Below are 24,139 nucleotides of genomic sequence, written 5' to 3'. Positions count from 1 at the left end.
CCTGAGTTCAAATCCAGCCTCAGACACTTAACACTTACTAGGGGTGTGACCCTGGGCAAGTCACTTAACCCTCATTGCCCCAGATGGTTAAGAGTTTGCAATTCATCTTTTAAGAAGTGTCCATATCTAGGGGCAGCTAGGTGGCACAGTGCATAGAGCACCGGTCCTGGAGTTAGGAGGACCTGAGTTCAAATCCAACCTCAGATACTTGCCATTTTCTAGTTGTGTGACCCTGGGCAAGTCACTTAACCCTCATTGCCCCACCAAAAAAAACAAAACAAAACAATAACAACTACCTCCCAGAGTAGTGAGGGTCAAATGAGCTAGTGCTTCACAAACCTTAAAATACTATGTAAATGCTAGGTTTTTATTTGCTGGAAAGAGTAAATAGGAAGCTTTATATCTGTCATGGAGTCCATTTTTCTGAAATCTCCTGTTCATTAAGCACATAGGTCTGAACTTTCAAAGCTCAGGAACCATGCTCCCAATTTATGATAGCATGGGATTATAGAAAAAAAATTATATTCCATAAGAACAAGTTTATATATCTTACATATACAGAGCCCTCAAAGCTATAGAAATTGAGGTTATGCAACCTAGTCAATCACACAAGTGAACACAACACCAAAGGAATTATGTTTGCATATTTTAAATTTAAATTCATTCTATTTAAATTTAAATTCTATTTAAATGTATTTTACATATGCAGGCAGCTAGGGACATAATGCATGGAGTGCTGGTTTTGGAATTTGGAAAACTTAAGTTTGAATCCTGCTTCAGGTACTTTCTAGTTGTGTGACCCTGAGCAAGTCACTTAACCTCAGCTTTCTTCAATTTCCTCATCTATTAAATGGGGATAATAATAGTCCCTATCTACCAGAGTTGTTATGAGGATCAAATGAGATAAGATATGGGAAGTACTTTATAAAACCTAAAAATTCTATTTAAATGCTAGTTATTTTATATGCCTATTTAATATATTTAAATCTATTTTTTATTTGTTTCATTCATTCATTTATTTATTTATTTTAGTGAGGCAATTGGGGTTAAGTGACTTGCTCAGGGTCACACAGCTAGTAAGTGTTAAGTGTCTGAGGCTGGATTTGAACTCAGGTACTCCTGACTCCAGGGCCGGTACTCTATCCACTGTGCCACCTAGCTGCCCCAAATCAAGTTTTTAAAAGGCAAAAGAAATTCCATGAATACTGACTGATACTTGGTCAGAAATACACATATTACTTTTTTACTTTTTTCATTTAAGTAGTTTTATTGTTAATAGATTATTTTTCTCTGCTTTTTATTTAATAAAATACAGGTCACACACATCCTTGTAGGATATATAGAGAAGGTAACCCTATATAATTGCAAGAACATGAGATAAATTGGGAAATGTTGATAATACGTTGTTTGGGAGTTGCTTTCCTCACCTGTCTCCTACTTATGACTCCAGACCCATTAATGATATATCCAAAGAACTTTTAAAAGACTCATGACCAAGTGAAAACAATTCTTCTATTGACTTTTTTTTTTTTTTAGTGAGGCAATGGGGGTTAAGTCACACAGCTAGTAAGTGTCAAGTGTCTGAGGCTGGATTTGAACTCAGGTCCTGCTGAATCCAGGGCCAGTGCTTTATCCACTGTGCCACCTAGCTGCCCCTTCTATTGACTTTGAAACAAGTTGAATGGTAAAAAGCTCTAAGATTCTATAAGGGTACCCACTAAGGAAGACCTTAGAACTTCTGTGGTTTAATGGATACAGTTAAGAAAAGGTCATCAAGAGCTTTGCAAATTATTCTTGACAAATCTAATTCCCTTTCAGCAACAAAGACAATAAAAATGTGAGAAACTTACATAAATCTCCATAATAATCTGTTAGTAGATTTAATTTAATGGCCATTTTGATACCAATGTATTTACAAATGCACTAGTTACAACATTGGCTTGGTTTGTCATTAATGGTACAGGGAGAACAATCCTTATATTGGTGGTTGAGCAGTGATCCAAATCTAGGCATTGGTCAAAAAGGTCTGTGTCACTGGATAATATGTATATAACAGTAATATTTTGCAAATGAACAATGTTCTGCACAATTGTTTCATTATCAGGAGCAATATAAATAATAGTTCATGTGTCTAGACTTCTAATTGCAGCTTTAAATAACTAAGAATGATCTGAGGTAGTATGATTAAAAAAATATTTCCAGGGCCCCCATACTTCACAAAGTCATTTGAATCTATTTAATACAATTTGTGGTTGTACCATGCCATGGGTTGAGATCAACAGTAGCTTTGCGATCTAATTTAAACACAGCAAAGGAGATATGAAAGTTAGACTTTGGATCCTATGGATTTGTAATTAGGTAAAGTAAGCCCGGAAAAAAAAGAACTTATTTTGTTTCCACATGGATCATGTGAAATATGGAGAGTTTTCAATAAGGGGATACAGTGCTTACCCAATCAAGGTTCTTTTAAATAGTCTCAAGTTAACTAGGAGTGTCTGACTGTCCAATGAAGAGTTAAGTATTCTATATGCATTGAGATTTATGCCAAATAAGAGGCACAGACAGTTGTATTTACCAAATACCTTCGAATACAGAATGCCTCTCCAGGGTGGCTTGAGGCTCTCAGTTAATGCTATGGAAATCCAGAGACTCAATCTGAAGTGATTAAGTGACTTCATAGTCAAATGCTAAGGCAGCTTTTTGATAAATTGGCCCCACACCAGTTGAGTTTAGCCTTCAGAGTTATCATGCCCATTGGGTGGTTTTTAAAAGAGCCATAGGTATTCCAGGATATGCAGCACTCTGCATGAAAAAGAAAACTTCCAATGTTATTAGTTGGAAATATTCTTTGCCCAAAGCAAAAAAGGAAAATCATCCAGCACTGAATCTTATCCTGGTGTAGAAATCCTATTCACACACAAGTCAAGATATCATCCCATGCTGTCATTGATGCTCTTTGAAACAAAGGAAGCCCCCAAAGGCTCTGTGGATAGATTTAGGGGAGGGAAGTCAATACATTTCTTTTAAAAATATTTTGATGTGAATTCCAATGTAATTGGTTTCCTTTGCAATTATATGTACTTTATTATATGCATTTCAAATATTCTGAGAAGGGTCTATAGGCTTCCCTAGATTGCCAAAGGAGTCTGGGACACACGCATACAAACATACACACACAGAACCCCCTAGTTTATAGTACAAGTAGATACCCATAAGAAACGAAAGCATATTGGAAACAGTAATCTTCTGATGATGCGGGGTAGATTTTCATGTGGTCTATATGTAAAGTTAATCCATGTAGCAATCATCTAGGATAATCTGTTTCTTGAGTTGCCCCTGGATTATAGGCAATGGTCAGAGTTTCTCCTTGCTCACTGGGCCTGGTATGCCCAACCAATCCTTTCTCAAATGACCTTCACTGAAAAAGATTCCTGAATTTCATAGCCACTAAACCTCAAAGGCAGGGGTTCTTAACCTTTTTCTGTAACGTGGACCCCTTTGGCAGTCTGGTGAAGTTGATGAATCCTCAGAATAATATTTCTAAATGTATAAAATAAGATACATAAAATTAAAAATAATTACCAAAATATTAAGAAAATATAAGTTCATGAATACCAGGTTAAGAACCCCCTACTTAGACGATACCACTCCCATAGAATCAATGTTGCATGTCATCCTGTTGATTTTGCTGATAGAGGAAGCTAGGTGGCACCATGGATAGAGTGCTGGTCCTGGAGTCAGGAAGACTCAAGTTCAAATCTAACCTCAGACACTTGCTACCTATGTGGCTCTGGGCAAGTCACTTAACTTCTGTGTGTCTCAGTTACCTCTTCTATAAAATGGGGATAATAATAGCACCTACCTTCTAGGATTGTTGTAAGAATCAACTGAGATAATATTTATAAAGCACTTGTTACAATACCTGACATATAGTTGGTATTTAATAAATGCTTAGTCCCTCCCTTCCCATATGATCTTTACCTGTCTCAGTTTTCTCAGCTGTCAGATGGGGATAATACTAAAACCTAGAGTTAACATATGTAAGGGGGGGCAGCTAGGTGGCGCAGTGGATAGAGCACTGGCCCTGGAGTCAGGAGGACCTGAGTTCAAATCCGGCCTCAGACACTTGATACTTACTAGCTGTGTGACCTTGGGCAAGTCACTTAACTCCAATTGCCTCACAAAAAAAAATTTAAAAAAAATGTAAAGGGCTTTGCAAACCTTAAAGCACTCTATAAATGCCAGTTCTTATTATTACCACTGTGATTATGATTACGTGACATCCTAGATACAGCAGACATGGCCCTCTTGAGCACAAGCTTCAGTATATTAGCGGTTCAACAGATTAAAATAGGACTAAGTCCATATAGCATGAGTATAATCCAACTGGAACAGAAGCTTACATGGTACAAAGAATTGCTCTGCTCTAAAGGGCATTGTGATGCCCATTGTGATGTGAACTCTTCGTGCATCCACTTTGACCTTGTAGACATTTATCCAGGTCATCTGAAGGTATGGTTTTTGAGATGTAGGCCTGGTGTGGTTCTTTGTCTTATTCTCTTTAGGATAGGCCCCTGATTCCTAATATAGCCATGTGGACAGCCTAGTTTGCCCTCTGACACCAGTCCAAAATGTAAATCTCTGTGTGAGTAAATCTGACAGTCCTTGGAAATCCACACTTGGTGCTAAAGCAGGCAAAGGTAAATCACCTGATATAGGTTCTGTTGCTAGTAGGAGACCTTCATCTTCTATCATCTCTCTGGGAATCTTATTAAAAAGTTCTGCGTAGTAGAAGAGCATCTTTACAAGAAGGGCCAAGAAAGTGCACTTTGGGCACTACTGATTCTTTGTTGTTGTCATTTTAGTTGTGTCTGTCTGACTTTTTGTGACCCCATTTGAGTTTTTTTTTGGCAAAAGATATTGAAGTAGTTTGCTATTTCCTTTTCCAAATGAGGAAACTGAGGCAAACAGGGTTAAGTGACTTACCCAGGATCACACAGCTAGTAAGTATCTGAGGATGAATTTGAAAACAGGTCTTCCTGACTCCAGGCCTAGCACTCCATCCACTGTGACACCTAACTCCCCCCTACTGATTCTCCACAGCACCTTAGTGTCCTATCTATAGCATCAGACAGACTATGGTATCTGTTCCAGAGCACCAGGTACACATGCTCTCTCTCTCTTTTTTTTTTTTTTTTGCGGGGCAATGGGGGTTAAGTGACTTGCCCAGGGTCACACAGCTAGTAAGTGTGAAGTGTCTGAGGCCGGATTTGAACTCAGGTACTCCTGAATCCAGGGCCGGTGCTTTATCCACTGCACCACCTAGCCACCCCCCCCCCCCCCACACACATGCTCTTTTAAAAAGCTTTTTTTTTTTTTTTTTTGCTGTATTTATACAACTAGTCAGAGGCCTAGAATTCCTCAATCCTGAGGTCATGCCCAGCAAGGACTGCAGCTCTTTGTAGATAATTGCTGTAGCAAAGGCTGATTTTCCGTTCTCATCTCATGAACACTTAATCAAAATAGTCTGATTATCAGCCTGTCCCAAGATGACTTCACCTTCTGAGAGCATCAAGATCTCACAGAAAGACGCCAGTATGGTCCAAAGTTTTTCTTCATTACCTCCTATGTCATTCCTGCTTCCTTAATACATAATGTAAAACATTAGGGGCCAATCACTTAGTTGTCTTGGTGGGTTAAATCTAAATTCTAAATGATAAGTTCTAAATTATAAATGGGGTCAAATAAGGCATTGAAATCCCTGTATAGAGTGTGGGGTGACCCACACATTTTATCAAGCTCATATCAGAAGGGATATTAAAGCTCTGGATGGAAAACTTTACACCATGATGAATAGTCCCAATTGATCACGAAGGAACGTGACTTTGAGGCTGCTACTGATGTTATTATCCAGAAGATGATTAAAAGTTGTTACATTCATTGTCATCTAGTGCATATTCCTTTAAGGGCATAAAATTGTGTTTCAATAACATGGCAGCCTCACATATTACTTTGATAAATATACATACAAAGGAATTGTTTTGAGAAACATTTTCCCTTTAAGTTTTCTGTCTTTCAGATCTAGCACAATAATTAGATTATTCAGAAGCAGTATCTTAGGTAGAGTCTTTTTTTGTTTTGTTTTAGTGAGGCAATTGGGGCCAAGTGACTTGCCCAGAGTCACACAGCTAGTAAGTGTTAAGTGTCTGAGGTCGGATTTGAACTCAGGTACTCCTGACTCCAAGGCCGGTGCTCTATCCACTGCGCCATCTAGCTGCCCCGATAGGTAGAGTCTTAAGTGAACCTATATTATCTTTAGAAGCAGTGAGGTGGCAGTGGATAGATCGTTGTTGTTCAGCCATTCAAATGTGTTGAACTCTTTGTGACCCCATGGACAATAGCAGGCCAGACCCTTTTATCCTCCACTATCTCCTTAAGTCTGTCCAAGTTCATGTTCATTGTTTCCATAACACTCTCTCTATATCTTCTTCTCTACTGTCCTCTTTTCCTTTTGCCTTCAATCTTTCCCAACATCAGGGTCTTTTCCAATTAGTGCTGTCTTTGCATCATGTGGCCAAAGTATTTAAGTTTCAGCTTCAGTATTTAACCTTCCAATGAATAGTCTGAATTAATGTATTTAAATATTGATTGATTTGATCTATTTGCTGTCCAAGGAACTCTCAAAATTCCAGCACCACAGTTCAAATATGGCCTCAGACACTTGCTAGCTGTGTAATCTTGGGCAAATTACTTAACCTCAGTTTGCCTCAGTTTCCCTGACTGTAACATGGAGATAATAATAGCACCTACCTCCCAGGGTTGTTAAAAGGATCAAATGAGATAATTGTAGAGCACTTATCCGAGTTCCTGGCACATACTAAGTGCTACATAAATGTTGTCTATTTATTATTGTTATTATTATTAAAGTTTTCCCCCTATTAGTGCTTTGACAAAGTAACCTTCACCTTTGCAGGGTGAAAGTTGTATGTATTCTCCTAACTTATTCAGAATTGCATTTGACTGCTCTTGGTGGCACTCAACTAAGGCCTTAGTCACAATCTAATTGAAATCTGGTTCTAAATCTAGTTTAAAAAATCTTCAAAAGCTTAACATCCTGAAGGTCACAGTATATAATATATGATAGCTACATGTGTAGGTTTTATGGTAAAACAGATGAGAAGTCCAGGAGTGGACACTTCTCATGCTTTGACAAAAAAAGCTTAATGATTTTTCCTTGGAATATGAAATATAGTTGCTCCTGATACTGTCTGAGCTGGAAACTTCTAAACTACGGCTCAATTACTGGTGTTATATTGCTCTCTAGGGGGGAAATATGTTTTGGGCAGAGGCAGCCTCAAGAAATTCAAGATTGCCAAGGTAGGGAGCATGGAAGTAGCAAAGAGGGTATGATATTTCAAGAAATTCATTTGAGTTGTTTCATAACTAAAGTCTGTGTGAACGTAAATTGAATTCATTGTCTTGAAATACTTTTCATGCTGTTGGTTGATGGAATCAACTAGAACAATGATCTCTTTAATTGTCTTTATAATTGGTATACCAAACTTTACAAGGGTGTCAGAAACCACTACACCTATTAATAGATGGCATCTGGACTTTACAGCATCAACAATTCATAAGGGATTTTAAGTAATAAGGAATTTTTGTTGCTTATTGTTTCCTACCACAAGTGAGTGGGGGCGGGGGGGGGGGGGGAGGGAGCTAAAGATCAGATTTTTTTTTTTCTGCGAGGCAATTGAGGTTAAGTGTGGCTGGTCAGCATGGGATTTTAACAATATTAAGTATCTTGGTTGCCCCTAAAGTGATTATGGGCCCTGGAAATAAACTTGGAAGAATCCCTAGCGTCTGTAAACTTTGTTGTAGTGCTTTGACTCCAGGTGAGACATCAACCAAGTGAAGATTTCCTTGGCTCTTCTATGGTGAACCAGAGGCAAATGCAAGACGCAGAATCTCACCTCTGTGCCAGTCAGAGCTCAATTAAATAACTGGTCGGATCTATTAGTATTGGCTTTTGTATTTAGTTAAGGTATATTGGTGTCTGAATCACTTATGTCAAATAGAGGTGGTGCTTAGTAGCTTTATGAAAGTTTTTAATTGTGAATGTTGTGACTTGGACTCCCAAATAGTTTTTTTTTTTAAAGCAATATTTAGACCCTATATCACATCCATTTTGTAATTTGAAATTTAAAGTATTTCTCACTTTTCCCCCAGCCTCCTCATCAATACTATTAAAAGATTATTCTAATGATGACAGTGCTGGGGCATGCAATTCAATTTTACTTCACGGCCCAACCATCATCCACAAACTAGAATAAACTGAGGATAAACCTTCTATTTCCTTATTTTTCATAAACTGAAACAATGTAAACAGCCAGACTGTATAACCTTCATGTTCCTCCAACATTTGCCTGGCCCCTCTTGCCTTGTCTCTCAATACTCCAGTCCATTTTCTATTGTTATCAAATCGACCTTCCTAAATCATAGATCTGACTATATCATTCTCCTATTCAGTTACTTCCAGTGGCTCCCTATTGCCTCCAAGATCAGTCAATTAACATTTATTAATCACCTATGTGTAAGGCACTGTGCTAAGATGTGGGAATACAAAGAAATACAAAAGACAAGGTCCTACTTTCTTTTTTTTTTTTTTAGTGAGGCAATTGGGGTTAAGTGACTTGCCCAGAGTCACACAGCTAGTAAGTGTTAAGTGTCTGAGGGCGGATTTGAACTCAGGTACTCCTGACTCCAGGGCCGGTGCTCTATCCACTGCGCCACCTAGCTGCCCCAAGGTCCTACTTTCAAGGAGTTCATAGTCTGATGGGAGAGACAGCATGAAAACTACTAAGCACAAACAAGTTATATGTAGTATTAATTTGAATTCCAACAGAGAATCACATATAAATTCCTGTTTGGCTTTTAAAGCCCTTCATAATTTGACCCCTTTCTACCTTTCCAGTCTTCTTACACTTAACTCTCCTCTAGTCCCTTTGTTGTTCCTTGTACAAGATGACTATCTCCTGACTGCATTTTCACTGGCTGTCCCTCATGCCTGGAATTCTCTCCATCTTCACCTCCTGTCTTCCTTAAAGTCTCAGCTAAAACCTCTTTCTGCAAGAAACCATTGTCAGCCTTTCTTAATATCAGTGCCTTCCCTCTTGAGATCATCTCAAACTTATTCTGCATGTGTTTCATTTGTACAAAACTGTTGGCATGTTTTCTCCCCAATTAAACTAAATCCCTTGACTGCAACAGATTCTGGGCCCCCTCCCCCAACCTTTCTTTGCACCTTTGAGTACCTACCTGGCAAAGAATGCTTTAAGAAATGGTCATTGACTTGAATTAAGGTGCGATCACATCCACACCTAGATTAAACATAAATTTGGGACCAATTCTGAAAATGGATGGATCCAGACATAGAAGTTAGGAAACTTGGGGCAGCTAGGTGGGGCTATGGATAAAGCACTAGACCTTGATTCAGGAGGTCCTGAGTTCAAATCCAGCCACAGACACTTGCCACTTACTAGCTGTGTGACCCTGGGCAAGTCACTTAACCATCATTGTTCCCCCCCCCCCCCAAATATTAGAAGGGATCATAAAGACCAATGAATCCAGAAATTAGGAAACTTTAGCAATACTAGGTTGAATTTGAAAGACTAAATACAGATAATGTGTATATACTAGCAAAAATAGAAATAAAAAGGAAAAAAAAACCTTCTCTTCATTCTATTCACTTTTTGCATTTTTAAATTGCTATTTTCCAGAAATCAATACTATTCTTCCCAGGCTTCAATGCAGAAAAGGGGAAGCTTAGCATCTTATGTGTAAAAAACCCCAAAAAACCCCTCTACAAATTACCTTTCAATACATTATTTTTAGAATATATTGTTTTTGTAGTATTGCATATTTAAATTCTTTCTAATTGGCCATTTCTATTTAGATCTATTGCTGTTATTTCTAAGAAGTAATGCCAGCACATATCTTTTTCTGAAAAAAGAAAAAAAAAGGAATAGTAGTCCAGAGAACCAATTAGTTTATAACTCCACAATAATGTCATATCAGCTATGCTGACTTTAGAAGCCCAGGAAACAAATGCTATCCAGGTAGTCTCTCAAGTTTTAGGTTCAAGCAAAATACAACAAAAATGAGATAAAATGATTTAGGAAGAGGAAGTCTTAATTTAGATTGTTAGGGAAAGTAGGCTTAATTTTCAGTCTACCTAGGTTTTCCATTATGCAGTGGCAAAATGTTTCAATTTATCCATAACAACAGTCAAAAAAGGAATTCATTTAATTAGTGATATGTAAAGACTTTTGCATAGAAAAAAGTTACAAAGTAATGCAAAAACAAGACTAGGTACAGTATTTTTAAACAAATATTTTAAAGTATATTTTGCATAATGTTTAACATTCTCATGTTTATTGCTTTCTCCACACAGCAGAGAAATCAAGTGCATAATACATGCTGTGTCTTTATTTTCCAAAACATAAAATCTCACGTGCTTGATTCAATGTATTAAGAGATTATTTTATGTCATAAAACAAAAGCAAAAAACAAAAAAACCAACAAACCAAAACACCATTGTGTAGCACTATTTGTCTGGGTATGGACATAAAATAATTTACTGGCATCACATTGAATACATTCATCTTGGTTTGGAATCAAATGAAATTTGTGAATCTGGGAAAGAGCAACTTAAAAAAATAGTGCCTTTTCTTTTCCTAATGCTCCCTACCCATATCATCATCTGTTGTCCCCAGAAATTACAATCTCCCTCAAAGGTGACAGAAAGATTTTGCATGTTATCAGGAGGCAATGAAAAGTATATATAATATATATAAAAATAGTCCAAATGCAACTAAATAAGTTAATTTAACATCTTACAAAGGAGTTTTTTTTGTATTGGCATGAATCAAATATCCTCCAGTGGGCACTCAGTAGGCGGTTACATATATATAGGTGCACTAATAAAGGAGCACCATATTTTAAGCCAATTTTTTAAAAAGCGCCTGAAGGCTTGCAAGTGGTGCTGAATTGTTTGTTAATCCAAGCCCTGATAGGATAATTGCTTATACCAATGCTATGCTAGATGTCACCACTTGGCAAGTCTGTACAAAGAAAGTAAACTAGGTAAGATAAAACTAGGCCTTTCAACCTGAAAATTATTTCTCAGCAACCCCTTTTAGCTAAATAAATGTGTTGGTTTTAACAGTGCACTCTTCTCTGGAAATGTATCAAATGTCTGTAGACTAATGTAATATTCCCTCCCTTCTCATTTCTTAACCCATACCTCTCTACTTTCTTTTCTTGTGCAATGGTATTCTTTTATGAAAAAAATATTTAACAGCTCAGGCACTTATGAAACTTTAAATAATTTTTTTTCATCCAGCCTCAGGAGAATTCCACAGAGTATTTTCTTTCCTAACCCACAAACATGAAGATGTGCAGCTGGATGATTATCTCTAGAATCTGTATATTTCCCTCATAAAACTTTTAAAAGGTAAAAAGAGTGACATTTTCAAAAAGCTCACTGATGTTGGTTAACAAGATGCCTAAAGCAAAAACAAAGAAGAAAAAAAAGGAATCTCATTTCTTCTTGTGAGATCTGTGGTCTAAAAACAGTGTTTTTGTTCCTTGGTGGATTTTTCAGGCATCTGTCATTGCTGCTACCTTCAGGGTGCAGGCCTTTAAGCGGACTCTGAAATGAAGGACATTCAGTTACTACTGCCAAAAGTCTAGTAGAAAGCTTCCAGGAAATATTAAAAAGCTCCAACTTCTGTCCCCCAGGGTCGGTAAGGTTTACTATTTGTCCCACTGCCTGTCTGCTGGGGACTGGAAGTTGCTGACACAGATAAAGGTGGACTGATGGCCGTTGCTGCTGCCACTGCCGCCGCTGCATTTGGTGGGAGCATGGGGAAGGCCCCGGCAAAGGAAAGGGGGAAGCTGTGAGCAGCGGCTGTGGCCGCTGCAGCAGCGGCATGGACGGTGGCAGAGAGGGACAGGAGAGAAGTGGAGAGGGGTGGAACACAGGGAGCCACGCTGCCTGTAGAAGGCATTCGAAGTGCAGAGTCGGCATGAGCGAAAGTGGCTGTGAGAAGAGCTGAGCCGTGGGAAGGGGGAGGCACTTCTGATGCTGTGGACAGACGACAAGGTGTGGTTTCTGAGGTGTGAAGTCCGTTTTGTTGAAGCAGGGCTGTAGGAAGATGGTGAAAAGCAGCTGTCCAATGATGTGGATGTAAGGGGTGATGATGGTGGTGGGCCATGGAGCTAGTCATGGCTGCTGCCTCCCTCTGAGAGGCACAGGTACTGAGATGAGAGACTAGGCGAACTCTCAGGGGATCGGATGTGTCCAGACCTTCCACTGAGCTCAGGTACCTTGCGACTTCAGTTAAACATTCTCGGAATCCGATGCTCATGAAATCCATGGCGAGGGCATGCGCATCAAAATAACCTGAAAGATAGAATTGGGGAAAGAAAAAGAAAAAAAAGAAAAAGGAAGAGTGAGAAAGGAGAATCAAAAATGGTGTGAGCAAATACCAACTAATGTTCCACTTGTTCCTTGTTCAAACTGTTAGAACCTATTTCCTCTAAACACTTAAAACAGCTATTTGTATTTTTAGTTTCATAGAAGTTTTAAAAAAGCATATTTGGTGATTTACATGTGTGACAACCTCTAGCAATACAGTATGCAACAGTTCCAGCAGAAAAATATCACAGTGGAAAAAGAAATGAAGAACATTCGTATTTCGGACTCTTAGAAAAACCTGGTGTTGCTCTCTGGTACTGTGGGAGAGTGGAATTCCAAGGCAGCCCTTTTCATGGTAATAGAAATCTAGTCTCTCAGTCTCCTTTACACACAGCATAGATTGAAGATTAAAGGGTCTGTGTATAGCATCCTGCCCCTTTCTCTCTGGTGTTGGCCTTTATAACCTAGATGCTAAACACCACATACATTTTGACAGTCTGGGAACTTTCTTTAGCAATTTTATTAGGATATCGTCTGCTTAGTAAGATCATAAGTGCATCTTGACATGTTGTGTTACTTAACAGCAAACTGAAAACATCTTGTCAGTGCTCAAGAAGAAAAAAGTCTCAGTGGAAACAAAGAGTTGTGTTTTTGTTTTTTGTTTTTTTAGTGAGGCAATTGGGGTTGGCTTGCCCAGGGTCACACAGCTAGTAAGTGTGTGTTAAGTGTCTGAGGCCGGATTTGAACTCAGGTACTCCTGACTCCAGGGCCAGTGCTCTATCCACTGCGCCACCTAGCTGCCCCAAGAGTTGTGTTTTAAGTGTAATCCAGTTACTAGTTTGAAGAGCTTATATCCATCAGTTTTCTGCCAACCAGTACATGACTGCTTAATGGTATAAGATACCTAACAGAGTTCTTAACTTCACTGAATTTTATTATAATGCTGCTTATTCTTAAGCACATGTTTATTTGGCAATTTCCCAAGAACAGTCTAATGAGTAGTTATATATATGTGTATGTATGTACACGTATGTATACCCATTTATATACACACTTGAAATTAGTCTTCTAACTGACCAAAAGGTGAGTAATACCTTCATAAAATTTGGACTTTAGATCTATTCTAGTGCCCTTATTTTACAGATGAGGAAACAAGCTGAGAGGCTAACTGATTTGCCAAAGTTCATCCAGGTAGTAAGTTGGAATAGGCCTCAGTTTCTTTTTTTTAAATGACATTCTATTACTGCTTCTTTTTATATAAAATATAATTCTTCTTAATCCTGATAATGTCATCATAGTCCCAAATCTTTTCATAGCCCCAGGTTCTTATCACCTTATGCCTGAAATGTGGTTCAGGTCCCTTAATTCATTCATTCTGCCTCCAGTTTCTCTTCTCTACAAGTTACCCTCAATGCACTTCTAAATCAGGTCTTTCTGAGTGCCGTTTTTATTTGCTGTTCCACTCTTCAAATTTTTAATGGTTCCCCATTTGCTACAGGATAAAGCCCAGAATCGTTAGCCGGCTACTGAAAGCACTACAGAAACTCAAATCTAACTATGGGAGAAAGTATGGGAGAAGTATGGTATAGTGGCTAGGGCCAGGAAGCTATAGGTTCAAATACTGTCTTGGCTATATGACCCTGGATAAATCACTTAAATTATCTCTGAGGAAGTTTCTTTACCTCTTAAAAATGAGAAGAGCTGGACTCAATAACCTCTAAAGACTCTTTCAACTCTAAAACCTATGATCTCATGAATGCACTACTATTCCATAGTTGATATAGATAGTGCTGGGTATGGAGTTAGAAAGACTAGGGTTCAAATATCTCCAATGACAATTTCTAGCTGTGCTACCCTGAACAAATATTTAACCTCAATGAACCTCAAACAAATGCCTAGAACTTAAGGTTGCAGATACATTGTAATCAGGGTTGGTGAAGGGTTCTCACCTTGGGAATTCTACCCACTGATGAAATCATAGCTCCTTCACACATTTGTATATGTAAGAAAATCAAAATTAGTGGAGAAGGATAGATAAATATGGGGGAAATTTCACTACTTTGTTTCAAAGAGTAATCTTTAGAAATTGGGAGTCAGTGGAAAGAACTTAGGCTCTGGAACTAGAGGACCTAGGTTCAAATCTCATTTGGTGTCAGTTACCGGTGTGACATCAGCACTTAACCTACTTCAATTTCCTCATTTAAAAAAAGAGGGTAAGAATAGTCTTTTCCAGCTCTAGAGCTAAGATCCTAGGATGTAGTAGTGTTTTTCTCTTTTTCTCCAACTCGATATGATACCATTTCTAGTTATTTTTTTTTCCCTTAGGATGAAATCTTTCCACAAACCTATGTTTGTATGTATAGACATATATGTAAGAGATACTGTAGTCACACAATTATCATCTTTTTGTGATTACTTGACAGAAGAAATCCGCTGTGGCTTCTGTAATACATGTCAATTTACTAGAAGGGTCCTAGATGACCACTTTTCCGGAACGAGGTAGGAGAAATGTTTGTCCAGTTGGACTAGATGCCATTTGAGGTCCCTTCTAATTCTGAGATTTTCTGACCATCATGATATTTTATAGGCAAAACACTTTGGAGAACATTTGTCCCATGTATTAAAAATTCTGTACTTAGAATTACAAGTCTGACAGGTCTTGGAAAGATATTTAGAGGTAAAAATAGACTTTACCAAAAAGAATGTGTGCCTAATAAATTAGGCTAACTGAAAGGTTCTAGATAAGTATAAAAGAGAGCTACAATTACCACTAACATATTAATAGTGCTTGAACAAATTATATTTTAGATCAGGAAGCAAAGATATTTCTGAAAAAGAAGATCCCTCAATGAAAAATGCATTATATTCTAAATTCTCAAGCTAATGAAGTCAGGTGAAATCTCTCAAAGCACTATAATCAGAGACAAGGGAATGAAGCATTATCCTAGTCAGACAGAGTCCAAATGGCTTCAGAAACTGACATTACTCAGCTCATTCATACCTATAAAGGAAACAGAAGGTGGGCTAATACAATTTATTCCTGAAATCCCCAGGAAATTTTCCCTTGTAGCCATAAACTGAACACATTCCAGCACCATACTTTGTTATGTAACTTATAGGCTTGAATAATTTGCCGTTTCTTAATGTTGACGAAAAAATGCCAATGCCAAATGCAGACAGAAGTAAAAAAAGTCATTAAAAAAAAAATAGAATCTAACCATAGCCCAAGGCTAAAAACCTTTAACAGAGGATGTTCCATCAACTAAGAGACATGATACCTGCATATATCTTCCCCAAACCTTTATGCATCACCTGCCTAATTATTTTTCAAATTACCTACACCAGGAACAGACAATATGAACTTTTTTAAAAAAGTAAATGTTCTTTTTTGAGACAAACTTCAGAACTGTTCTTTTGTTGTTGTTGTTGTTGTTTTTTGGTGAGGCAGTTGGGGTTAAGTGACTTGCCCAGGGTCACACAGCTAGTAAGTGTTAAGTGTCTGAGGCTGGATTTGAACTCAGGTACTCCTGAATTCAGGGCCAGTGCTCTATCCACTGTGCCATCTAGCTGTCCCCAGAACTGTTCTTAATAGCCAAGAATAGCCCCTGGGCTGGGGCTCAAAATGATAAACAATTCAAATATAAGAACTCTAGCACATTTCAAGGAAGAGCTGCACTTCCTTGAAATGTTACTTTTGTATTATGGTTATCACTGTTTGTATCTTACTTATCCTTCTACTAGATTGCAAACTCCTTGAAGGCTAGGGTTCCAATTTATCTATATCTTGCATTTTTCCTGGTATCTAGTACAGTGCTCTATGCACAGTGAGTGTTTTAATTAGCTGAAAAGAAAATAGAAGAGGCTACATTTTTAATCTTGTAATTAACAAAACCAGTGGAGGGAGGCAGAGGAAATCTGTAATAATAAAAAGAGTTACCCTTGTACCCAACATTTCTATTTTAGAAACTTAAATTGTACCTGTATGAACAAAGGAAATATCCTCTTTTATAATCTAAATCCACAGGATCATAGATATAAACCTGGCAGGGGCATTAGAGGTAGTCATGTAATCCAACCCTTTCATTTTACAGATGAAAAAAAGTGAGACCAAGAAAGGGACTTGCCCAGGGTTATACGGGTAGTGACAGAACCAGGATTCACGTTCAGCTCACATTAATTCCTAATTTGTAGCTCTTTTCGCTAAACCCAATGGCTTCTACCAGAGATTTTTATTTGACCTTAATATGGCCTGCCTCTTTGTTCATCTAGAACAGTAAAGTCAGAAGTTGAACCCCAGCTTAAAAGCATGATTCCTCCCTATACCATTCCTGATAAGCAGCTGTCCAGCTTCTGCTTGAACAGCTACAGTGCCAGAGCATATCTTATACTTCTGGCTTATATTTTCATAAAACAGAAATCAAGGTCTTATTCACTATGTCTAACTTTAGTAATAATAATAACAGCTAACATGTATACAGTGCTTTCAAGTGTCAGGCATTGTGCTAAGTGCTTTACCATTATCTCCTTTGATTTTCATTACAACCCTGGGAGTTCCATGCTATTATTATCCTCATTTTACAGACAAGAAAACTGAGGGCGCAGCTAGGTGGCACAGTGGATAGAGCACTGGCCCTGGATTCAAGAGGACCTGAGTTCAAATCCGGCCTCAGACACTTGACACTTACTAGCTGTGTGACTCTGGGCAAGTCACTTAACCCCAATTGCACTGCAAAAAAAAAAAAAAAAAAAGAAAGAAAGAAAAAGAAAACTGAGGCAAACAGAGGTTTAGTAACTTGCCCAGGGTCACAGCTCTTGTCTGAGATAGGGTGGTGGTCTTACTTTTAAGATTACCTAGCACTTTACAATTTGCAAAGGTCTTTAGTTGCTGGTCCTCGACAACTCAGTGAGGTGGGCAGTACAGTTGCTTTTATTGTTATTTTAAGTGAGTTGTCCTAGTCTCATAGTAAGTGGTACAACAGGATTAAGACCCAGGCCTCCGGACTAAAATTCACCCACTATCTAGTTATACCACTTTTCAATTGGGAGGATAAGGCCTGAGGGAAATCACCCAGTAAGAGTGTTCCCTAAACATCTTTATAAGGTGGTTAAAATAAACATTATGGACATCCTTTAAGAGACAGAGCCATACAAAAGATATCTATCTATAAAATCTGAGGGATGTATATATAAGGGAACAGGAGCTTCTTTAGACCCTCTGTAATTTAGCATGTGAATTTTAGATCTTTTTTTTTTTTTTAAAGAGATCCCTAGGGGGCAGCTAGATGGCGAAGTGGTTAAAGCACAGGCCCTGGACTCAGGAGTACCTGAGTTCAAATTCGGCCTTAGACACTTGACACTTACTAGCTGTGTGACTCTGGGCAAGTCACTTAACCCCCATTGCCTTAAAAAAAAAAAAGAGATCCCTAACTGATAGAAGTATTTCCCTCTTATCATCCCACTATCTCCATCAAACCACTGCTCAGCCCATTCCCTATAGCACCTAAATCTGGGCCTCAGAGCCTGGGGAATAGTTATTTCCATTAATTGTGTGAAATCCAGAAGTTTATTATCGGTTATTTAAAATAACTTTCTACTCCCCTCCACCCTGCACCAAACAAAAGATATTCAAAACAACCAAGAATTTTCACTTCCTTACAGATATCTACATTATATCAAATTCTAGGATTAGTTTTGGTGTAGCCTAATGGTTGTTGCCAACCTCCTGTTTATGTTTGGATGTTTGTGTGTTTGTTTTGTCTCCCGGTGCAGATTTCAGTGCTCTTCTGAAGCCTCAAACAAATCTCTGACTGGGCTGCCCGTGAATGAAGCCTTTACTCCCACAGTGTTATGAAAGCAAACACAAGCCCAGGGTCAAGTGCTTCTTTTGTTCCAGCAGTCCTTTCCCACGAGTTTAATCCTGCCATTAGCATTGATTTCCACTGCTTTAATCTGGGACCGCCTATCCCAGCATGTTAAAGAACTGTTCAGCTCAGAGTTTACGATATTTAAAAAAAATGGGGGGGGGGGGAAGGAAAGGTAGAGAGAGAAATAGACTTACTTTTACCTCCCGTTGCTTGAAGCATCTTCAAATGATCCACTGTCATTTGTAGTATTTCTGCTTTTTCCAATTTTGCAGATCCCTTGAAGAATAAAAAAGTCTTACAAATCCTGTAGGTTCTAATTTAGTATATTTTTCACTGAACTTAATGTTATGGTTTTAATTTTCCTTGATATCAGAGCATTCTTAGTTTTATTTCTTTCCAGAATACATCTCAAATGTGTATCAGATTTCATAATACATACTAAATAGCTATAAGTATATACTATAGCTATATACTATGCTATAGCTTGCAGTACTTATCACATCTATATTTAAAGAATGACTGGAAGTCTAATAAAATGATTGACTTTTCAAAAGACTTTCAATTATATTGAAATGTCATATATTTAGGTATATTAAAATACTGAATTAAAACTGTACAGTTATACAGAAGAAAAAGCTTTGTATCTTTTTTTCATCTTGGGAAAAAATGTCCTTTGCCAGACTTTGTATGTTAAAATAGTAGTATGGGATACTGCAGGCTAATCAATTATTACAAAGTGTATGTGATTTTAATGACTTTGCCCTAAAAACTGATTTTTAAAAAACAATAATCTCTTAATGGGAAAATGATTTTTCCATTAAAGTAAGCTACTAGCCCATAATCAGCAAAGTCCCTCTCTGGATGAAACAAAACAAAACCCCAAACCAAACCAAAACCAAAAAAACCTTTTCGGTTTTGACCAGCAGGTGTCACTCTGCATTATCAATAGCCAAAAGATGAGAGGAAAGTTTAGTTCTAATCTGGGTAATATTTAAAATTCTTGAGGACCTTTGAATAATTTAAAAAAATATTCGATAGTCTCTCTATAACTGAATTAGAAATACTCCCCCTTTTTACTTTATTTATTTGTATATGTGTCCTCTTGATTAGACTGTAAGTGCCTTCAGAGCAGAGCCTTAGACGTTTAAAAATGTTGAAATTATTTCTTCATAAAGATACCTATGAAAAACCACGGGAACACATAGATCTCTCTTAAGGCTGCTTGATTTGCCAGCAAAAGCTGGATGGATAATGTATAACATATTAAATTCTTGTGTTTTCAAAATTGAGGCTAAGATTTGGTTTCGATTTCTAAGCTTTACTTGTTTTAAATGTATAGTACCAGAACTCAGTCCATAGTGAGGGTCCCCAAGTTACTTATTTCCATGAAAGAATACTCTTCTAATCATACTATGACAAGTTCTAACTCTCTGTTCTTGGTAACCAAACTCTGCAAATGTGAGACCCATGTGTTTATAATAACTTACTGCCAGAGAACAGAGGTTTGTTTTTTAAAGCTTAAGTTGTTTTAAGTCAATATTTAAGAAAAATCTAACAAGGCAAAAAAAAAAAAAAAAGGTCCTAAACCAAGTGATCCTAATAACTGTGGACAGACTTTAAGTAATCAGAACATTTTAAAAAAGCATTGATAATTGATATTTTAATAACAGAATAGAGGGATTCAAAGTATTCCTCATCAAATAACATTTTTTTCCACATTACTTTTCCCCTTATGGAAAGACTCAGGATATAGAATGAGTATCCTTTTGGTAACTTTTCCCCCATTAAGAATTTATAATTAATAGTGTATTACATGCTGTACTTTTTCTTAGTGTTAATCTTTTCCATAGAGACGGGACAAGTAGTTTCACTGAGAGTGACTAATAACTCAAAACTGCAGTTTCTGGGTATTTTCCAAGGGCTTTGTAGGGGGTTGTATTACAGTGTTTGTGGTGTTCATGAAGTAAACAATAAAATGGAACAAATAACTGTTGTCTCATACCTTGTTTGAGCTAAACTGAAAATATTTCCATCATAAGTTTTCTGTATCCTTTGAAGGATGCTCTCTGTTGTCTGTGTTGTACTTTTCTTGGGTCATGAAGCAAGCAACTTTGAAACTGACCAGCTCTCTACTTTCTTACTTGTACAAATGGGCTTTTTTTTTTTTAAAGGTGTATTTTCTATTTCGAGCATGGTTAATTACATGGTCAAGTTTGACCATACCAGACTTTTAAAAGGATGCTTCAAATCAAATAGGCTAATAACAAAGCATTAAAATGAAAGTAAATGGCTTGGTAAATCAGTTTATACTTTCAAGATTGTGGGTTAGATATGCTATTTCTGGGACTGCTGTCCTTTTTAATATGAAAAAATATTTAAATAAAAAAAACACAATTTGAGACAGAAGTGTAATTTGCATTTCATTCTTTTTTGAAGCATACTCCATGCAGCACATTTTTAAACAAAACCACTACTGGTATTCATAGAAAGAACAGAGAAAGCATGAACACTCCTACCCTTAAGGGAAAAAGAAGCAAAAGAATGGAAATGTTTTTCGGCTTCATGACGGATTATGTTTTTAATAGTTTTGCCACAACAAAGCATTTTATTGAAATGGTTGCTTTATGCCAGATCAGGACACATACACTATTATTTTAATGAGCTTTAACAAGAACCCACATTACCAGATGAGAGAATCTATGTGTGTGAGAGTCCACATACACAAATTTTAAGAAAGGGGGGGGGGGGGGAGAGAAGCAACTTACTTGTTTTTCAAAAGCAGTTGGCACAAGTCGTCTCAACTCTGATAAACTGTTATTTATCCGATCACGACGCCTTTTCTCTATAATCTATCCAAAAAGAAAAAAAAAACCCAAAAAAGTTTATGAATGCATGAATAGTGAAATCATGCATAGTGGAAAGATACAACATTACATATTAGACAGATTTCATGAAATCAAAGAAAGGGGGGGGAAGTACACATACCCCTCTTCTTTTCTTTCTGGCCATAATCTGAGATGTTGTTGTCGGAGAATTTGATCGAATCACAGAGCCCGTACTTTGCCTATGAAACAGTAAGAATGTGTCAGGTGCTACATAACACAATGATTGTTCCTTGTGGGTACCTGATGCCACCTATTAAATATTCGCGATTATACTACTCTCTAAGTGTTTGGGCCTTTATTCTTAACTCTTCCTTCATTTCTACCACATTTTGGTTTTTAGGCCTTTTGGTCTCCCTCTCTAGGTTTGAATTACATCTTTTAATGGATAATCTTGGCATCAAGGCCATAAGAGAACACTGTTCTGAGCCTCTACCTATAACTCACAGAAACAATTATGGAAAGATTTAGTGAAAAGTAAGGTAGGTTTAGATACTTCATAGTTCCACTTAGATTTTTTTTTCCAAAGTCAGCTAACCTCTGATAGCATTTCCCTCCTGGCACTAGATAAAGTAAAGCTATTTTAAAATAAAGGTCACATTAAAGTCTTGCTATCAAACAGATACAGTCTGGTCATGTGTCCACTAGTGTTCTCCCTAGATCCAATTTTTAAAAAAAACAAAAGTGATCTTATTTTATTTCTATCACAAGAAAAACTAAACTTTGATATGTTCCTAACTCATGAAATCAAATAAGTTATTAACACACGTGCATCAATCTAAAGCCAGATAAATCTGTTTTACCCTGAACATGAATCTGAGCTCTGAAGCTGAAAACCTTCCCAATCTTCACGTCTAGGTTTAAACCTATCTACAAAGTCTGGGAACAACATCCATGAGTTCACTCTCTCATTTATTTTATGGTCACTCTTAATTTCCCCCCATTTCTTCTTTTTTCATAATGTACAAGGATTATATGTTCACAACATTTGCTGTTTTTATTATTTCTTTTCAGAAATGGTCAGAACTTCTTCCCATCTCAGAATTCCACTGTAACTAGGACTCTTCCTTCCTTTTCACCCCTTCCTCAAATATTCTTCCATTTCTTCAATGTTTTCTGAACCTTCAGCCTCATTTTTGAGCTTTGACATACTGCACTTTCAGAAACACTTGATAAGACAGATCAGCAGTTTTCAAACTTTTTAGTCTCAGGACCCTTTTATGCTGACAAATTATTGAGGACTCCCCCCAAAACCCCTCTTATTTATAGGGGTTATCTCTCCATTTTTAGTGTATTAGAAATTAAAATATCTTGTATTATTATGAAAGAAATTTTGACCTCAAAAAACCCCTGGGTCCTCAGATCACACTTCTGGGTAGAAGACTTTTTAACTTTTCAAACATCTTTGGCCTTTTAGTGTTTGGATTGTGATGAAAATATCAAAGAAAAGTAATTTTCAAAAGGCAAGAATTCTGACCTTTGAATGACACTCAGTTGAAGGTAAATAATTTAACAGTTCCTGGGAATGCTAATTAGAAGCAATTATAACTTGACCTGCATTGGCACTAAAATGCCAGGTAATGTAATGTAATGTAAAGTGGTGATTTGTCTTCTAACGTGACCCAACTCTTTTTCAGTCCTAATAATCATGCTGATACCAGAATGAAAATGATGATGCCTAAAGCACTCTTATAATAGAAGGTCATTTTATTTCTGGATTACCAAAGTCACATATGCTCATTCCCATAAAGCGCCACCTACAGTCTGGACATTATAAAATCGCCTCAAAATTTCCAGTGAGCATTTCTGAATTCTTCAGTGAAAAGGAAAAAAAAAATCATTGTTTTTCCAGCTCCTACGGTCCTATTTTTCGAAAGGGCTCCCGATTGGACCTTCAGGAGCTAGGGCACCTGAAATTTACCTAGTCCTTTGCAAAGCCCCTTGTGGATATGACAGCTGACTGTGTTACAGGTGATCCATAGCCTAGTAAGTCAATGGCTCATTAAATCTCTCACAGCCACAGCGTATTTCAGCGCGCCTCACCTTCCTCGGGTTCTACCCCACCCCCAAAGGATTAAACACAAAGCCCTCAAAAAACAATACAATGCCCCATATAACCCCTAATACCACTACTCAACTAAGCTTGGATGGCTACACAAGCAAAAGTTTTCTGGACGCCTCCAGGATGCCCGGGAGGTAGATACTCCCCGAGATTTCGCAAGAGATGCTCACCCACACTAGGAGTTTCCCACAAAGCCTTTGCCACGCTGGAAGGTTAGGGACCAGCTGGGTCTCTCTTCGCCCCGCTCCAGCCAACCCTAGAGTAACTCCCGATGGGGAGAAACCCCGACTCCCCACCACCTGAGCTACTCACACTTACCCCGAGTAATTGTTTTCGCTTCCCACGTCTATCGTCTCATCCATGTCGCTATCTGAGGTAGTTTCCTCACAAGGTCGCTTCATTTTGGCGAACGGGGGGATGCACAAGGCACGCTAATGAGGAATAGATACCCACCTGGGTACTTTTCTTTTTCTCCTCTTTCCCCCACCCCCCTCCCCTCCGCGGTCAGTCGCGTAACGCAGAGCCAGGCGAGCGCTGCACGACGGCGGCGGCTGCAACGGTCTGTTCTTGCTTGCTCTTTCCCACGCTGCAGTCCCTACCTCCAGCGAGCGCAAGTGCCCAGTCTCCGGGCACGCCCCCCTTCCCCCCAGGGTTCTGTCCCGGGTGTAACCCCATCCTCCCCCCTCCCCCGCGGCTGGCTCCCCCGCAGGCGCCGCCTATTGGACCGAAAAGCTCCTGATGGGCAGCATCTGCCCGCCCCCTCACGGAGTCGGGGGCGCTTGGGATTGGCTGGTAGCTGAGAGGCGATGGGGGAAGGGGGAGGGGAGGAGGGGTGTCCTTTGCGAAACCC

At 38.2% G+C, this 24,139-nt stretch overlaps 1 protein-coding gene across 1 annotated transcript; it reads right to left on the bottom strand.

Annotated features, from left to right (window-relative positions):
* Window positions 1-10,371: 10,371 nt before the first annotated feature.
* HEY2 (hes related family bHLH transcription factor with YRPW motif 2) lies at window positions 10,372-23,882 on the bottom strand. Its single transcript, XM_044005109.1, has 5 exons — window positions 23,608-23,882; window positions 21,331-21,409; window positions 21,111-21,194; window positions 18,540-18,621; window positions 10,372-12,466 (listed from the first exon to the last, which is right to left on the bottom strand). The coding sequence occupies exons 1-5, from the start codon at window positions 23,688-23,690 to the stop codon at window positions 11,775-11,777; spliced, it is 1,020 nt and encodes a 339-aa protein (XP_043861044.1). The 5' UTR covers window positions 23,691-23,882; the 3' UTR covers window positions 10,372-11,774.
* Window positions 23,883-24,139: the final 257 nt, after the last annotated feature.

The sequence above is a fragment of the Dromiciops gliroides genome, chromosome 4 (assembly GCF_019393635.1).
Source record: "Dromiciops gliroides isolate mDroGli1 chromosome 4, mDroGli1.pri, whole genome shotgun sequence".
Classification (NCBI taxonomy): domain Eukaryota; kingdom Metazoa; phylum Chordata; class Mammalia; order Microbiotheria; family Microbiotheriidae; genus Dromiciops; species Dromiciops gliroides.
This window is presented reverse-complemented; position numbering and strand designations above follow the sequence as displayed.

What these genes read in the sequence shown, in the direction of transcription:
- HEY2 (XM_044005109.1), bottom strand. Translation starts at nt 23,690, where the DNA reads ATGAAGCGACCTTGTGAGGAAACTACCTCAGATAGCGACATGGATGAG. An exon ending in AGCGAAAACAATTACTCGGG is followed by an intron (nt 21,410 to 23,607) that starts GTAAGTGTGAGT and finishes ACTGTTTCATAG; the next exon opens with GCAAAGTACGGGCTCTGTGA. An exon ending in TCAAGCAACGGGAGGTAAAA is followed by an intron (nt 12,467 to 18,539) that starts GTAAGTCTATTT and finishes TCTATCTTTCAG; the next exon opens with GTTATTTTGATGCGCATGCC.